This window comes from Ahaetulla prasina, chromosome 1, assembly GCF_028640845.1.
Source record: "Ahaetulla prasina isolate Xishuangbanna chromosome 1, ASM2864084v1, whole genome shotgun sequence".
Lineage (NCBI taxonomy): Eukaryota > Metazoa > Chordata > Lepidosauria > Squamata > Colubridae > Ahaetulla > Ahaetulla prasina.
In genome coordinates, this window is record NC_080539.1 from 187,560,562 (window position 1) to 187,579,871 (window position 19,310).

Here is a 19,310-nt window from a genome sequence, read left to right on the forward strand (position 1 = left end):
CGCCTGGGGCGGAACCAACGTGTCGGCTCCGTCTCCCTGCGGTGGTGAATGGCGGTCAGAAAGTCCAGGCGAAGAAGAGAGTGATCTGACCATGACAAAGGTTCAGTGACTATTTCCTTTAAGTCCAGATCTCTCAACCACTGACCAGAGAGAAAAATCAAGTCCAGAGTGCCACCCCCAATGTGAGTAGGGCCATCAACTACTTGGGTCAGGTCCAAGGCCGTCATGGAAGCCGTGAACTCCCGAGCTGCCGTCGATGACGAGCCGGAAGATGGCAAGTTAAAATCCCCCATGACTAAAAGTCTGGGGGTCTCAACTGCCACCCCAGCCAGCACCTCCAGGAGCTCGGGCAGGGCAGCTGTCACGCAGCAAGGAGCCAGGTACGTGATCAGCAAACCCATCTGACACCTACGACCCCATCTCACAAAGAGGGATTCGCACCCGGCAATCTGAGGTACAGTGGTCTCCCTCGGCTCTAGACTCTCTCTAATCACAACCGCCACCCCCCCACCCCTACCCTGGGCCCTCGGCTGATGGAATGCACGGAAACCCGGCGGGCACATCTCAACAAGGGGCACGCCCCCTTCAGTGCCCAACCAGGTCTCCGTAATGCCCATAAGGTCCGCGGAACCCCCCTGTATAAGATCACAGACAAGGGGGGCTTTGTTCACCACGGACCGAGCATTGCACAACATCAACCGAAGGCCCAAGCTCTGAGGATCCTGACCATCCGGGGAACGGGAGAAGTCCAAGGGGTCGGAGCGCGTGATCGCTTTCAGACATCGAGCACGCGCTCCCGGAACTTGATATGACCCCTCGCTTCCGCCATACCTGCCTCTCCCACTTACCGTGTCGATAGAACCACCCTCACAGATAGGAACACACTCCTCCCCCATAACCTCCGAACCTGATAGAGAAAAACCGCCGCGAGCATGTGCAGGAACTGGCCCCCTACCCGACGGGTTACCCCCATTACCCGCCCTTACCCTCCCACCCCTTAAAAATTCCCTCTCTAAAAAACCCCACAAGCTCTTCTTTTTCGCATGCCACCTCTGTGGGTCCCAAGACCCGTCATGGAGGCCGGCCCTCAGTAGTGAGGAGGGCCATTCCTGCGAGGCGGGGGCACCTCGCAGGCGCAAGAGTTCACAAGAAGTATAATGCGTAGCAGCTGAGACTAAGAATCGGCAAAATAGAGGCTCCATCTCCGAATGGCAAGATGGTAACAGATGGTGCTAGTCCAGAATGAGGGCAGACAAAGAATGGAACAACAATTGGCACCGAATGACAGTCTAGGTGGTATTCTGTCCGGTGCATAGTCCAAACATCCTGGAACCGGGGGTGAGGGGAAATGGCACTCCAGTCGCTGGCCACGTCTTCCTCCGTCTTCCTCTGTCCCCAAATAAATCCCTTGTCTCCCCCAAAAAGTCCTAATAGGACCAAAAACGGCCATAGAAGTCCCAAAAAGGCCGAGGGGGGCATGGGTGATGTTATCACAGTCACGGTCACAGACTGGTTGCAGGGGAACAACTCCAGGGTGCCTCCATCATCTCCCCGCAGTCCTCCAACAACCACCTCCAGAAATGGCCAGGGATAAATCCTAACCACTCCAGAACCAGGTCTCCCCAGACCTCTCCCTCCAAGAGGCGAAGCCCATATAAGAGGCTAAACCTCTCCGAGAGGCTGGGGGATATGGAGGCTGCCAAGTCCACAGTCCGGCAGCAGGGAGAAAGCCAACAAAAAACCATGGCAACGAGGCAGATGGCAATAATAAGGGTAGATGTAATACCTCCGCTATCATCCAGATCGTCCAAGTCGCATATGTTCATGAATATATAATAGGAAGTGAATTAATTAGCCTCATCAAAAATAAAGATGAAGGTTAAATTTTTCCTACAACAACAAAAGAAATTTGCACAGTAAACTTTTTTTTCTATTTTAATTAGCATATTTGGGGTTCTAAATTTTTGAAGAACCTCAATTTACAATAATAAGAACAGAGTTGGAAGGGATCTTGGAGGTCTTCTAGTCCAACCCCCTGCCCAGGCAGGAAAACCTACACCACTTCAGACAAATGGTTATCCAACATTTTCTTAAAAATTTCCAGTGTTGGAGCATTCAACTCCAACACTGGCTTAGGGCCTGGGTACTTACGGGACTGCCTGCTGTTACCGCATGCCTCCCACCGACCCGTACGCTCTCACAGAGAGGGTCTTCTCAGGGTGCCGTCCGCCAAGCAATGCCGGCTGGCGGCCCCCAGGGGAAGGTCTTCTCTGTGGGGGCTCCCACACTCTGGAACGAACTGCCCCCGAGTTTACGCCAAATACCTGACCTTCAGACCTTCCGCCGCGAACTGAAGACACATCTTTTTATTTGCGCGGGGCTGGCTTAAATTTTACTGATTTTTTAAATTTTTATTATCAATTTTAAGGGTTTTTAGCTTTATATATTTTAAAGTTTTTAGGCCAATTATAAAATAAGTTTTTTAATTTGTATTTTAAATTGTATATTGTATTGTCTGTTTTTATTTTGGCTGTACACCGCCCTGAGTCCTTCGGGAGAAGGGCGGTATAAAAATCGAATTAAATAAATAAATTAATAAATAAATTCACAACTTCTGCAGGCAAGTTGTTCCACTTATTAATTGTTCTAACTGTCAGGAAAGTTCTCCTTACTTCTAAGTTGCTTCTCTCCTTGATTAGTTTCTACCCATTGTTCTACCCTCAGGTGCTTTGGAGAATAGTTTGACTTTGTCTTCTTTGTGGCCACCGCTAAGATACTGGAAAACTGCTATCATATCTCCCCTAGTCCTTCTTTTCATTAAACTAGACATACCCAGTTCCTGCAACCGTTCTTCATATGTTTTAGCCTCCAGCCCCTTAATCATCTTTGTTGCTCTTCTCTGCACTCTTTCTAGAGTCTCAACATCTTTTTTACATTGTGGTGACCAAAACTGAATGCAATATTCCAAGTGTGGCCTTACCAAGGCATTATAAAGTGGTATTAACACTTCACGTGATCTTGATTCTATCCCTCTGTTTATGCTACAGGTATTAGTTAATTTAATGCTACAGGTATTAAAATACATCAGAAAGTCATAAAACATTTACAATAAATAAATAAATCTAGTTTTGAAACAGTCAGACTTAAGCTTGGATATCTATTATTTTGCCTTTACCAAATTTCTGGCATTTGTTGAAAAGATTACAAACTAAGATTAGAATGAACATTGTAAAGAGGATGTGAAGAACAAACTTTGCTTCACTGAAATGTTTCTCGCCAAAAAATCTAACTTCCAGATAACTTTTTTGGCAACCCCATTAAATTTATAAAATTTATTATATCCCACTCTAGCTTTTCCTTCACTATGTTTTTGGCTACTTTCTTTTCTTCATTCAATTTCCTTTTTTTAATATCTTTGTTATGTAACACAAGCCCTTTTCCATCTAATTCTAATTTACATAAAACAATTGTTATTCTCAGTTCTTACACTAAAGCAGCCTTTGTTATATTTAGTTCTTAATTTGTTTAACTGTTGTGTTTCCCCCAAACATGACTAGTTTTAATCAACTTTATCTTTTGTAAGCCACCCAGAGTATATAAATAATTAGCATTTCATATAAGTATAACCTCAGAAAACATATATATATATATATATATATACATAAACACATGCACAACAGTTTTCAAATTTAAAACAACCACCAGAAGGCAGATCTATTGGCAAGTTGGAAAGGAGGAGGGATCCAATGGCTTGAAATCCTGAAGGACAAAATAAATGTGTAATCTTTGGATGATAATGTAACAGTGAAACCTGTGAATTGACTAAAATCATTTTTAGATTCTATTTTTCCTTGTAAATAGGATTCTATTTACTATATTTACACATTTCCTTGGATACTCTCATCATCTTGAAAATTTCTGCTGATAAATTTAGAGAGATATTCTTATTTTGTTTTGAATGCAAGTTTACAAACAAATTGTAAGAAGCTAATGCACTCATTAGATTTGTTGTCTGATAACAATTCAGGATTTGTTGCAAAATTAATAAGTACTCTATGAATGCTTTCATATATGTTTTTTACTGTATTCTATAATTTTCAGTGCATGGAAGCTGAAGACATAGTGCAAATATACGTTAATTTACAAAGCCAAGCATTAAAGGCCAATTTTTAGTATTTATTTATGCTCCAATTTAGAAAAAAATAAAGGGGAACTAGCACACAGCTGCCATTCCAAAAACAGACCTCCCATCTGCCACTCACGATTTGCATGTCACCTTCTCCAGGCTCATTTGTACTTCATTAACTGCCATTGACTTAACAAGATTTATGCAAATGACACCATAGGAGATTGCTAACTCCCACTGCAATCAAGCGATTATGTATGTACAATTCTCCACAGCAATGAAAAATTAATACACGACAAGCCCACTCACTGCTGAGCTGTGCCTCTTGCTTTTATATTTCTGGTCATGAACTTTTTATTTTAATACATCCTACTGGCAGAGTTTTGACATAAAGCATAAAGCAGAAACAAACCATACAAATAAAATTCCTATCTATAAATCTTGTCTTTTTAAGAGTCTGTTGTAAAATAACAGCTTCTGTAAGATTATAGGGAAATGAATACCTTTATACATTCACAAAATATAACAAAGCAGAGACGCAAGTTAAAAGTTTGACTTAAATAAAGTTTCCTCTTTTGAAATTGATATATCTATTCCATAAACGGGATATTAATAAAAACATATTAGTTAGCACCTAACCAGTACTTTTATAAAACTGAGAAATATAATTCAGTGTCTTTACTCATGCAGCCACAGATTTGGAGGCCTGGAGTATAATTTAATAAACATATTGGAATATTAAAAATAATTCTGAATCATCCATATGTAAGATCCTGATATGATTATTTTGAATTTTAGGTGCAAAAGGAAATAAGCAGTAGCAAACATGACATATTGCCATTACACATAGTCCACAGCCTATGACCGTAATGAAGCGTGCTCATTAAAGTTGCAAGTGGTAATTATGATGCAGTTGTTAAATGAACGTGCATTTAAGGTCTACTTAAACAACCACTTATTCCCCTATGATCCCCATCTAAAATACCTTGGAATAACATTGAACTGGACTCTCTCTTACAAGATACACTTAGAGAGTACAGCGGGAAAAATCAATATTAGAAACAACATAGTCCACAAATAATGTGGAATTAAATGAAGAGTTTCAACTGCCATCCTCAGGTCATCAGCACTAGGGTTGGTTTATTTCACAGTAGAATACTGTGCCCCTGTATGGCTCAACAGCTGCCATATTAGTAAGTTAGATGCCAGACTCAATGACACCATGAGGATTGTAAGTAGATATATTAAAACCACACTGTCTTACTGGCTTCCTGTTCTGAGCCTTATAGCATTGCAGGCAAGATGCACTAGTGAGGGAATACAATTATGAACAACTCATTCCTATTGATGTATGCTGACAATACAATTATGAACAACTCATTCCTATTGATGTATGCTGACCTTCCTCATTTATCAGCTGGAAGATTCAAATACAGGAAGCCCCCACTGGTACTTGCATAATATCTGCCCAACAACTGTAGCATCCCTGCAGTTAGTCATACGGGGCAAATAACAGTGAGGGTGCTGCTGCAACTTTGAAATGTGATCATAAGTAGCTTTTTTTAGGGAGGTTGTCATAACTTAGAATGACTGCTGAGTAACTGATCGTTAAACAAGCTCTATCTGTACATGAATAAGTTTGTGTAACACCATAATTTAGAGACACAAAAACTATATTCACTCAAGATTTCAAACTTAGGTGGCTATTTTCTTCATATTTTAGCATGCTATATGGAATCTAGCATATTTGGTTGGTTTATGAACCCAGAAATTGGTTAATTTAATTAAGTGTTCTAGGTAAACCTAATTCACGAACCTTTGAAATTAGATATTTCCTATATGCAAATCATATAGATAACTTGTCAAAATATGCCTATGTTTGAAAGGATTTTTGCTTGATAAACAAACCTTGTATTTGATATATGTTATTTTATTTATTTATTTATTTATTGTAGTTGTTAAGGTCATCCAACTCCAAGAAGACTGGGCATATACTGTATCTACTTAGAATAAATGAAACATTCCACTCTTTTTTAGAAAGTTTGACCCAAATTAGAAAGTATTATTTTAAAAAAGAACACTGATTTTTAAGATATTTTTTAAAAAAACTAGAGTGTCTAGAAACTATGCCATCGAGAGTTTTAGTTCTGCTTTAGCCATGAAAGCCAGTTGGTGGACCTTGGATTAGTCACACACTTTCAGTACAACCCAGCTCACAGTTACTGTTGTGTAGAAAAAGGAGGAGGAAGGTGTGTTGGATATTTTCATTACCTTGAATTATTTATCAAAATAATAAAGGTGAGGATGTGAAAGAAGTAACTTAATGAGATATTATGTAATAACTTAGCAATAAAAATATTAAAACACCCTTATTGAGTCTGCATGCTAAATACTATTTACTATTTATCTGCTCAAAAACCTCAGCTCTTTTCTGTCAGATGTAGGAAAATCCATATGAAATTCACAAAAATGTCAAAACCAGCATTCTTGACTTTGTCATTGGAAACAGAGCAGCTCAAGAGTCAACAGGCACTTTTTTGGCACTTTTATATACTATAATATTCAGTTCAGTGTTATTAGTATGTTCCAGTTAATCCAGTAAAATATAGAGGGGAAATCAATAACTCATCTTTATTCAGGGATAACTGACAAATTAAGTTTTTGGTGAAAATCTAATGTTTATGGAATAAGCTTCCATTGTTAACTAACTGCTTCACTGAAAATATCCCCATCAGTGATTCCCAAACTTTGGTTATGTCTCATTTCTTTCACACACATCTGTTTTTTCCTTTCTGCTTTATCTTAACTTTGTTGTTTGTTTAAATCTAACAAACTGGCATGAGCATTAGCCATAGTGTGCTTGTGAAACATGACTGGTATGTTTAAATATGTTACATTTATCCTCTTGTTAAAAAGAAATATATACCACTGTATTGCAGTAAATCCTGCTGCAACTTCATACTTAATCATTTTGAAAACAAATTATTGTTTTGATCAGATATTTGGATGGGATATAAGTGTCTAGTACAGGGGTGTCAAACTCAATTTTATTGAGGGACGCATCAGGGTTGTGTTTGACCTTGAGGGGGGCAGGGGGGCATGGCCAGCGGATATGGCCAGCTCAATGTCACTCATGTTGGGGGTACCGGTGGTGGCCCAAGCACTCTGCCAGTGAAAATGGACACCTGAGCTCCATTTTCGGCTGCAATGGCCTCCTACAACCCTCTGTCAGTGAAAACAGAGCTCGGGAGGGCTGCACATGGCCCTCTTGAGCTCTGTTTTCACTGGCAGAGGCACTGCAGGCCGGTCCTTCACTGTTCCGCCGTGGGCCGGATCTAAGCACCCTGTGGGCCGCATCTGGCCCCTGGACCTTGAGTTTGACAGCCCTGGTCTAGTACTTACTCTAAACTTGTCACATTATCATTAATGAGTATATTCTGCAGTACATGAGGCTTGACCCCTAAATACATTTTACATACATACATACATATCTGGTGCCTTGGTTTTTTAAAAATTCTAATACTGAAGGAAACCCCCCACTAATCTACTATCAAGGTTATAATTTTACAGTATATAATTTTACACTAGCATTATAAAAAGTATTAAACTATATAATTTTATAGTAAAAGCAATTTTGTTTGTGAAATTGCATAACCTATCTCCAAAACGAAAGCAGTTTCATAGTTGATAATGTTACATTATTTTTTCTTTATCTGTATTTTTTTGTATACCAGACTAAGTTGAAAACAGGAAATCAAAGACTCATTATTCTACACAAAGCATGCGCTTTGTGTGCTCTTATGTGTTCTACAGCAGGAAATTTCAGGAGTCTTCTTTTCCAGACATTTATTCTTCCATAAAACAATAATAATTACATATGTTTATAAGGAATGCAGATTAACAGTTCTAAATTCTTCAGTTTTCATAATAAATTTGGCCTTAAATTTCTGTCCTATTGAAATTAACATTGCTTATGGTCTTCCTCCAATCTGGAGATGAAGAAAAAAACGAGAATATCTTTTCTTATTATTTTTATAACACACAGCCAAATTAATAACTATACTTAATAACAACTCTCAAGTGGTAGGTAGCATCTAATCAGAAACACGTCTCTCTCTGAAGCAAAAAGTGCCTTGGTTTAAATAAAAAATAATGGCAAACCATATAGCATACAATTAAAAAAAAGAAAAAATATTTAATAATGAAAACATTTACATCACTTACAATTGACAACATAACCCGGACCCTGGAACTGCCAGCTAGTACTTTTGAATTGAGGTGGAAATCAGTATTATATTAATTTAAATATTATGTATAAAGACTGAAGGATGGGGATTAAACTGTTCTCAGAATGAGCATTTTTTTTACACATATAGGGAAATTATTGTAATTTAAAGACTGATACCTTAATTTACTTATTCATTATTTCCTTGATAGACTTAGGCCATAGAGAACTGTCTAACTATTGTCTCTTAAAGTCTAAGTCCTTGGTGGATTTTGGCAATAAAACTAATTTTGGTGATGAACCTCAGGCTGCTTAGGCATTCCTATAATCACAGAATGAATCTCCTAACAAACTGTACAACATAGCCTAAGAACATAGGAAAAGCCATAGGAAGATCCATGCCGGATCAAACCAGGAGCCTCTCTAATTCACTATCCAGTATTACACAATAGCCAGCTAGTATACTCTGGAAAAAAACATGGACTTAAAACTGTATCTTCTCTCCATTATTGCTCCCCAACAGCTAGCATTTAAGTTTATATAGGGCATATACATTAATCAAGATTAATGGCCACGGAACCAGATGTTTTATAAATTTGTTCATTACATTTTAATAAACAAATTGTATTGAGATTTTCATTCCAATCTTTTCTTTAGTATGTAAGCAAAAAATAAGATATCTTTTATAAAATCTCTGATAATATTTAGCATATCACTACAACCAGAAGTTCTATACTTCTCTCCTATGGGAATTGTGTAGGAATGATTGGCTCAATTTCTTTATCATAGCTTTTAAAACTAGGAAACAGAAATCAAAGGGATATACTTCAATATTTCACTATTACTGATCCAATTATGATATGTAAAAATTGAAAACTATTTTAAGTGTTAGAACAGTTAAAGATGATTTCATAAGATCCAAGTAGGGTTTTTTGATATGCAATTCTTTTCATATTCAGTATCTTAAGAATGTGGCACTAATGCAGTTATACTAGTAGTCAAACAAACAAAAGGAATTCCTTAGTTTGAAATCCTATATTATAATAGGGATGTTTAATTAAGACCAGATATTATGGCTGTAAATGTTTGCTTATATAAAAACATCCGAAGTTACAATTCCTTTATTAGCAATCTACAAATAAAAGTACACAGCTGCCTCAAATCTAACTACCTCATTGCTACAAATCAATCTGGAACAATGTTCAGATGTCCTTCTGCAACAGCAAATGAGGGACACATCAGGCTATTTCTGTGATCACAAGGAGCTCTTGTACATTGATCTGATCTATCCTTGTAGACTGGCAGCAAACGGTCCAATCAAAGCATTTTCTACAAAGACAGACTTTGAAGCCAGCTCAGCCTAGAAGCACACTCCATATGCAGGCCAGCAAACTGCACTTCATTAGGCCTGTTGTCACATTTTCCCTCTTCTTATTCTAATGATCTTATTTTAATTCACATAGGAACCTCTTCTAATTGATGTCAAGTGAGTGACTTCAACATTCATCACCACAGCACATCAAACAAATCTTGGCACAGAAGTCAAGCATCATGGTGTTTAAGACCTAAGGTGTACCTCCAAGTCCAGGAAATCATTCACACATATATACAGGTTGTACCTGTTTAATTGGGATTGCATGACCACTTCCAATACTATCTGCTCTGTTCTCCAATCCTTTCTTCTCTTTGTCTGGGCCACTCCCTTTCCGAGACTAGGGTAAAAGCAAAATAAACACTCAATACATGAATTCATTTTTCACATTCACATATTAAATTGTAAATTTTATATTTATAAAATGTCTCCCTCTCTTTCTGTCTCTTATTCATACACACATATATAAATAATTTAACTCTTTAACACAATAGGGATTTAAAAATTCCCTCAAACTGCATATCTTTACACACAGGAAATTTCTTAGATAAATGTATATACTTTATTATCATTTGATGAGATTTTAAAACGCTATTAACTCAGCAGTGTTTATGGATTTTCTTCATTAGAATTTAATTTAATTTTTCTTCTTTACTACTTTGAGATGACAGCATCAAAGTCAAAATAACGACACTAAGAATACCAAGCTACTTTGACAAAGTAAAAAAAATAATAGAAATACTAGTTATCTCTTTTATGCATACTTTCTTCAATAACAGAAGTCACGTACATAATAAAATACAATAAAATGTTTTAAGAATGAATAACTACCTTATCTGAGTAATTTAAAAAAAGAAGAGCACCCCTTTTCAAATTATGTGACAAAAATTGCCTTGCTTACTTTTTCACTGCTGATATAAATTGATATAATCCTATATAAAGAGAACTTCATATTCTCCTCTATTATTGTCAGCTAAGTAAAGCTAGAAGTGACAGATTTATTTTATTATGAAGTCATCCTCCTTAAAAACTATACTGGCAACTTCACTCCATTAGGAACATTACTCACACAATATGGAAAATAGGGAAACTTTTTTGTGTGGTTTTCAAATCATAAATGTAGTTTATGTGCCAATGATATCCGAATGCTAGTAAAACACAAGTGATATAAAACCACAGATATTTTCTACAATACATTCAGTGTGTGCCTTCAAAAATCCACATTAGGAATACATATCTGATTGCCAAACAAAACTATCTTCATACTTCTGAGAATAAATTAAGAGATAAGGAATTGGCCTTCTGAACAACAGCTTAAGAACATTAGATACACAGCTTAAGAATTATGCTTATTTATTTATTTTTTTTGCTTTGAACTAATGCATTCCTTTAGGAACCAGCAGCTTGCACTATTCTGTCTTGATTTATCCATTGGGCTACTAAGCTAGACAGTCATGTTGAATAATCATACTCTCAAAAATTTCTGTTAAATTATATGATGCTTGAGCCTTCTGTTTTTATTAGTCTTTTTTTTGTTTAAAAATATTTTCCTTATAATACTGTACCTAAAACAGCATCTCTTCAAAGAGAAAACAATATATTATTATGAAAATTGTTCAGAGTGATAGTTTTGAATATTTTAATAAGGGTTTTTTTGAATAATAAGTTTACTCTAAAATCAACTTCAATCTACAGTGATTTCCTGTTATGATTTTGAGCTTGCCCATTTCAAAATTACTAAACTCAGATATTACAGTATAAACTTCCCCATAAAACTGTCAAAATCACTTACTTAAATTATTTGATGGAATTACTCTATCTATTTGATAGCAAGCATTTTATCTTTTTTATTTTCACACACAGACACATTTCTCAAGCCTGGAAAATTAAAAATACAAGTATTATAAGCAGAAGTGGTTCATGTTTCCCATTTACAAGCTTGTGTCAAATATAACTATCATCATGTTTTTAGTAATGGCTGTAAAATTTGGGGAAAAGTTAAGTTTATATCCGTTATGACAAAAATAATTTTATAACTGCTACTATATGTATTACTATTTATTGTCTTCTACATTATGATGGTATAAAATAATGTATGCCAGCAATGACTTTTGTACACCTACTCAAAAATTGTTGATTGAAGCAGGATACATAATCATGTTTCAAGAGTTTTTTAAAGATTTTGGGATAGAACATTTTTTTATAATTTTATATATATTAGAAAGAGTGAATTCATAACAAGTACAACTGAAGCAGCATCAATACAGAATAGAATATTGACATCATTCATGCCTGTAAAATAACACACAAGAATAAAAATTTAATTATTACTACAACTGATCTTGAAGTGATGGTAATAGTGATTAAACTACCATATATGTAATTAGACATGGAAACGACGGTTTTTTTCAGCTCTTCCAAAGGATGACTTGTTTCAATTATTGCTAATATAGAGCACCTTTTTGAAGCTTGCAGGGAACCTGCCTCCAGCTTTCTTCGAAGAGAAAGTAAAGCAGCTGTTTTGCCTTCTCCAGCAGTTCCAATAGACAGTCAAAGCTTTGAAGCAATTCAGAGTATCTCACTGAGGAAAATCACATCATTTCTTGTCTTGTACAAAAGTTTCCTTGCCCAGCCAAGTAAAAAATCTTTGCTTGGTGAACCCAGTATCAACTATTTTTAATAAATAAAAGGAGGTATTTGGGTATTCAAGTTTAATATCTAAGGAATTAAATTATAATTCTCCCTGGGCAGAAAATACTGTTTAGCAAGAGACAACCTGAGTCTTTGGAGAAGGGCAGTATAAAAATACAAATAAATAAATAAATAAATAAACTATCAGAATATTATTGCTATTTTCCATTACCTTTCACTTCCATTATTTTATTACTACTATTCTACTCTTAAATGCATCAGCTCTTCAAAGTAGGCTCAGTCGAGAGACAGACACTACAGTGATTACAGGAATAATGCTTTGTTAGAATAAGATAAAACAATATAATCCTGAAACTCATCCAAGCTACTCCCTGTCCTACATTACACTAATACAATCAAGGTGGGGTTATTCTGTGATCATTTCTCACCCTTCAACTCAATTTCTGCACCGTATAATTATTTTTCCAATCCCTCCTTAACAGTTATTTCATACCATGGTTATTTCTAAGTTCTTCTAGTCTACACAATGCTGTGTTGTATGGATTGTTTCAAATTGCTTCGTCACAATTTAATTTTGGTTAGGTTTTCAGAAGATAAGTGAAAAATAGCTAAGAAAATGATGCCGCTTGTTGATTTTCCAAACCAACGACTTTCCAAAAACATATTAACAAAAAAGAAATATTAAGAAATACTATTTTTCCAAGAATCTATAAACACTGATGATATATGGTAGGCTAATATTAGTTTACCTACCAATGTAAAAGACTGAAATTTTGAAGGCCTCGACAATTCTGGTACTGCTGACAAGAACTGAGTAAGCCAGAAAACATATTTTTGTTCAAATAAAAGAATGGCTATGATAATATTTTCTTACAATATGTTAAACAGAACCTTGATATTTCAAAGCTAGTACAAAAACTCAATGTCTTATTTTCTGATGTTTCCTTATTATTTCAAATGTACCTCATTTTACTGCATTTGTTTTTCTTAGAATTTACAGAATTTAGTTCTGAAAATTAACAGCATCTCTGCAAAACCAGTATGCTGAATTATAGACAGAAGTTGTTTAAAAGAATCCATGTCTCTCATCTAATTTTCTCTTCATTGAAACCCCATGAAATATTGAACATTATTTCCAAAAGTTCCTAAACAAGTCTGAATAAAAAAGTATAATTTGCTTCACTTATGCTATATTCTTTGACTCCTACTGACATCTAGTGGATTAGGGTAAAATTACATAGCCAATAGATACTGCTTCCTTTTATTCATTTTTTTTTTAACCAAGCTCCTCAGTTTTAGAAAGTTTTCTCTTTTGAAATCTAATATGAATATACAGACTTTTGGGCAACTATTTACTTATGCAATCATGTGAAAAACTAACTGCACCCCATTAAAATGTTTTACTTTTTCCACATATTTCAACACACAAATATTTAGTCTTCGTTTCAGTGATACTGAAAAAGGAGATAAAATGTAACAAATATATACACTATTTACATTGTGGAACTAAAATAAATATAAATGAAAGTTTCTCTTTTTAAAAAATACTTTTTATTTTTTTAAAAACAAGACATAACAAACACTAACATAAAGCATATACTCCTTTACATCAGCTTCGTATCGGTAATCCTCTATTATTTACATTTTCCCCTCTCGTTTTCTTTAATTATATTTATCTTTTTATCCCATTATCCCTTATTTCTATATACATTCCATCATACCTGTCATTATAACAATACATTTTCTTTCATGCACTACCTTTTTTTGGTGACCTTTTCCCCTTTTTCGTCATTTACCACTTCTAATTTCTATACAATTATACAATTTATTCCATACTATGTAATATTCCGTATCTTCCTTTTCTTTTATCTCCTTTGTTAATTTATCCATCTCAGCACAACCAGAATTTTCCTTATCACTTCCTCCTCCGATGGTATGTTCTCATTTTTCCAGGTCTGTACATAAGATATTCCTGCGGCTGTTATTATGTGTAGAATTAGATACCTTATTTCTTTAGAATAGAATAGAATAGAATAGAATAGAATAGAATAGAATAGAATAGAATAGAATAGAATAGAATTTTTTATTGGCCAAGTGTGATTGGACAAACAAGGAATTTGTCTTGGTGCATATGCTCTCAGTGTACATAAAAGAAAAGATACGTTCATCAAGGTACAACATTTACAACACAAATGATGGTCAATATATCAATATAAATCATAAGGATTGCCAGCAACAAAGTTACAGTCATACAGTCATAAGTGGAAAGAGATTGGTGATGAGAACAATGAGAAGATTAATAGTAGTGCATATTTAGTAAATAGTTTGACAGTGTTGAGGGAATTATTTGTTTAGCAGAGTGATGGCCTTCGGGAAAAAACTGTTCTTGTGTCTAGTTGTTCTGTTGTGCAGTGCTCTATAGCGTCGTTTTGAGGGTAGGAGTTGAAACAGTTTATGTCCTGGATGTGAAGGATCTGTAAATGTTTTCACGGTCCTCTTCTTTATTCGTGCAGTATACAGGTCCTCAATGGAAGGCAGGTTGGTAGCAATTATTTTTTCTGCAGTTCTAATTATCCTCTGAAGTCTGTGTCTTTCTTGTTGGGTTGCAGAACCGAACCAGACAGTTATAGAGGTGCAAATAACAGACTCAATAATTCCTCTGTAGAACTGAATCAGCAGCTCCTTGGGCAGTTTGAGCTTACTGAGTTGGCGCAGAAAGAACATTCTTTGTTGTCCTTTTTTGATGATGTTTTTGATGTTAGCTGTCCATTTTAGATCTTGCGATATGATAGAACCTAGAAATTTAAAGGTTTCTACTGTTGATACTGTGTTGTCTAATATTGTGAGAGGTGGAAGTATGGAAGGGTTTCTCCTGAAGTTTACCACCATTTCTACGATTTTGAGTGTGTTCAGTTCCAGATTGTTTTGGTTGCACCACAAGGCTAGTCGTTCGACCTCTCGTCTATATGCGGATTCGTCATTGTCTCGAATGAGACCACTGTTGTGTCATCTGCGAACTTCAGTAGCTTAACAGATGGATCGTTGGAGATGCAGTCATTGGTATACAGAGAAAAGAGAAGTGGGAGAGGACACAGCCTTGGAGGGCCCCTGTGCTAATTGTACGGGTATTTGATGTGATCTTGCTTAGCTTCACCTGCTGCTTCCTGTTTGTTAGGAAGCTTGTGATCCACTTACAAGTCTGTTCCGGTACCTGTAGCTGGTTTAGCTTAGTTAGAAGAATGTCTGGAATGATGGTATTGAATGCTGAACTAAAGTCTACAAAAAGGACCCTTGCATAGGTCTTTGGAGACTCAAGATGTTGTAGGATGTAGTGCAGAGCCATATTAACAGCATCATCTGTTGATCTATTTGCTTGGTATGCAAATTGCAAAGGGTCTAACAGCGGATCCGTGATGGTTTTCAATTAGGAAAGCACTAGCCTTTCAAAGGTTTTCATGACTACAGATGTTAAAGCAACTGGTCTGTAGTCATTCAGTTCCTTGATGGTGGGCTTCTTCGGCACTGGGATGATGGTAGAGCGTTTGAAGCAAGAAGGAACATAGCACATCTCTAGTGATTTATTGAAAATATGGGTGAAGATGGGGGCCAATTGGTCAGCACAGACTTTTAAGCAAGAAGGAGTTATCTTGTCTGGGCCTGGAGCTTTTCCTGGCTTTTGTCTGTGAAATAGGTCCTGCACTTCCTTTTCTGTGATCACTAGGGGTTGTGAACCCAATGAAATGGGGTCAGTTGTAGGAGGCTTGGCTGTTGTTGGTGTATCTGAGATGGGTGTTGTGGAGATAGGTGGCTATAGTTTCCTTTAAAACCTGCAGTAAAACTCGTTCAGGTCATCTGCCAGTTGTTGATTACCTTCAGCCTGGGAAGGAGGTTTGCCATAGCCGGTGATATTTTTAAGAGTTTTCCACATGTTTGCTGGTTCATTAGCTGAAAACTGATTCTTTAGCTTTTCAGAGTAGCTTCTTTTTGCTGCTCCGATCTCCCTTGTTAGTGCATTTCTGGCCTGATTGTACAGCATTTTATCACCTTTTCTGTAGGCTTCCTCTTTGGTATGTCGTAGCTGCTTAAGTTTAGGTGTGAACCAAGGTTTGTTGTTACTGTATATTCGCAAATTCTTTGTAGGTACACATAGGTCTTCACAGAAGCTGACATATGCTGTTACAGTATCTGTGAGTTCATCCAGATCTGCAGAGGTATCTTCAAAGATATTCCAATCAGTGCAGTCAAAGCATGCCTGCAGCTTTAATTTTGCCTCCTCCGTCCAGGTCTTCACTGATTTAATTGCTGGTTTTGTGGTTTTAAGAAGGAAAGAAAAGGAGAGCAAGCCGATCATCTGGGAGACAAACAGAAGTCTTGAAAACAAGTTTCCTTTTATATTTTCATCTCTCAAACTTTAAAAAACTTTTTGAAAAGTTATGGCAAAGGGGAGAGGGGAAGCAGAGAAATAAGACTGCCTCCCCACTTCCAGAACAGCGGTGAAAGGGCGGAAGCCATGAATAAAGACTAATTACAGCAAATTCAAAATTAATTTAATGGATTGAAAGCAGATTGGACAAAGAGATTTTGCATGACTAATGAATTGTTATTTAAAAATTAAAATTTCTGAGTTGGAAGCTTAAAGTGGAAAGAAGAAAGGCTTTTAAATAAACTGCACTGTCATCTAGTGGTGACAGAGAACTTAAATAGGAGTACTATATAGAAGATGAAAGTAGAGTGGACGTTGTTTTGGAAAATGGCAAGAAGTTTCTGATAAGACGTGGTCATGTGATTTTGGAACAGGAGGAGGAGGAGGAAAAGAAGAACGAAAGTTTCTGTAAACTATTTGGACTAAGCTGCTTGCTTTGCTTTTTTCTTTTTTCTCTCTTCTCCTGTTTGAGGTTTGATAAGCATCAGAAGACTTTGGAATAGTGACATTTTGTCGTCTTTTTTCTTTCTCTCTCTCTCTCTCTCTCTTTTAGCTTTTTCCTTCTGGATTAAAATTTGTGTGTGTGATTGGTATAATTTCTATTTTTTTTATTTATTTATTTAATCACATTTTTATACCGCCCTATCTCCCGAGGGACTCAGGGCGGTTTACAGCCTATTAAAAACACAAAAACACAAATATAAATACAAGATAAAACACTAATTAAAAAACTTATTGAATAAGGCCAAATTTAAAATTATAATTAAAATACAAAAACCCCATTAAAAACTGAATTAAAATTAACATCCTAGCCCAGTCCTGCGCAAATAAATAGATGTGTCTTAAGCTCGCGGTGAAAGGTTCGAAGGTCGGGAAGTTGACGGAGTCCCGGGGGAAGTTCGTTCCAGAGGGTGGGAGCCCCCAAAGAGAAGGCCCTTCCCCTGGGTGTCGCCAGTTGGCACTGCCTGGCAGACGGCACCCCAAGGAGTCCCTCTCTGTGAGGGCACACGGGTCGGTGGGAGGCAGTCGGTGGCAGCAGACGGTCCCGTAAGTAACCCAGCCCTAAGCCATGGAGCCCTTTAAAGATGGTTACCAAGACCTTGAAGCGCACCTGGAAGGCCACAGGTAGCCAGTGCAGTCTGCGCAGGAGAGGTGTCACATGGGAGCCACGAGGGGCTCCCTCTATCACCCGCGCAGCCGCATTCTGGACTAACTGAAGCCTCCGGGTGCTCCTCAAGGGAAGCCCCATGTAGAGAGCATTGCAGTAATCCAGGCGAGATGTCACAAGAGCATGAGTGACTGTGCATAGGGCATCCCGGTCAAGGAAGGGGCGCAACTGGCGAACCAGGCGAACCTGGTAAAAAGCTCTCCTGGAGACGGCCATCAAATGGTCTTCAAAAGACAGCCGTCCATCCAGGAGAACACCCAAGTTGCGCACCCTTTCCATTGGGGCCAATGACTCGCCCCCAACAGTCAGCCGCAGCTGCAGCTGACTGTACCGGGATGCCGACATCCACAGCCACTCTGTCTTGGAGGGATTGAGCTTGAGCCTGTTTCTCCCCATCCAGACCCGTACGGCCTCCAGACACCGGGACAGCACTTCGACAGCTTCATTGGGGTGGCCTGGGGTGGAAAAGTACAGCTGATTATCATCAGCGTACAGTTGATACCTCACACCGAAACCACTGATGATCTCACCCAGCGGCTTCATATAGATGTTGAACAGGAAGGGTGAGAGAATCGACCCCTGCGGCACCCCACAAGTGAGGTGTCTCGGGGTCGACCTCTGCCCTCCCGTCAACACCGTCTGCGACCGGTCAGAGAGATAGGAGGAGAACCACCGATAGACGGTGCTTCCCACTCCCAATCCCTCCAACCGGTGCAGCAGGATACCATGGTCGATGGTATCAAAAGCCGCTGAGAGGTCTAATAGGACCAAGGCAGAGGAATAACCCCTATCCCTGGCCCTCCAGAGATCATCAACCAACGCGACCAAAGCCGTCTCTGTGCTGTACCCGGGCCGAAAGCCGGACTGGAACAGGTCTAGATAGACAGTTTCATCCAGGTACCGGGGTAATTGACATGCCACCACACTCTCTACAATCTTCGCCACAAAGCAAAGGTTGGAGACCGGACGATAGTTACCTAAAACAGCTGGGTCCAGGGAAGGCTTCTTGAGGAGGGGCCTCACCACCGCCTCTTTCAAGGCAGCAGGGAAGACCCCCTCCAACAAGGAAGCATTAGTAATCCCCTGGAGCCAGCCTCGTGTCACCTCCTGCGAGGCCAGTACCAGCCAGGAGGGGCACGGGTCCAGTAAACATGTGGTGGCATTCAACCTCCCCAATAACCTGTCCATGTCCTCGGGAGCCACAGGGTCAAATCCATCCCAAACAGTCTCAACAAGACAGCTCTCTGACCTCTCACCTGGATCCACCCAATTTTGATCCAGACCATCCCGAAGCTGAACGATTTTATTTTATAGATAACCACTAAACTCCTCGGCACATCCCTG

The 19,310-nt window shown here is 38.0% G+C and overlaps 1 protein-coding gene across 5 annotated transcripts in view; it reads right to left on the minus strand.

Annotated features, from left to right (window-relative positions):
* The window catches only part of AGAP1 (ArfGAP with GTPase domain, ankyrin repeat and PH domain 1), a 457,470-nt gene that overhangs the window by 263,111 nt on the left and 175,049 nt on the right, over window positions 1-19,310 (minus strand). For 4 of the 5 annotated variants that reach the window (XR_009155346.1, XR_009155347.1, XM_058185245.1 and 1 more), the window contains exon 3: window positions 9,971-10,063. Coding sequence is in view for 3 of the 5 variants with exons in the window: in XM_058185245.1 (XP_058041228.1) it covers window positions 9,971-10,063 (93 nt within the window). In the remaining 2 variants the exon portion in view is untranslated. Of the gene's footprint in view, window positions 1-1,022; window positions 1,891-9,970; window positions 10,064-19,310 lie in introns of those variants that run through there. The other variant, XM_058185266.1, reaches the window with a different exon arrangement.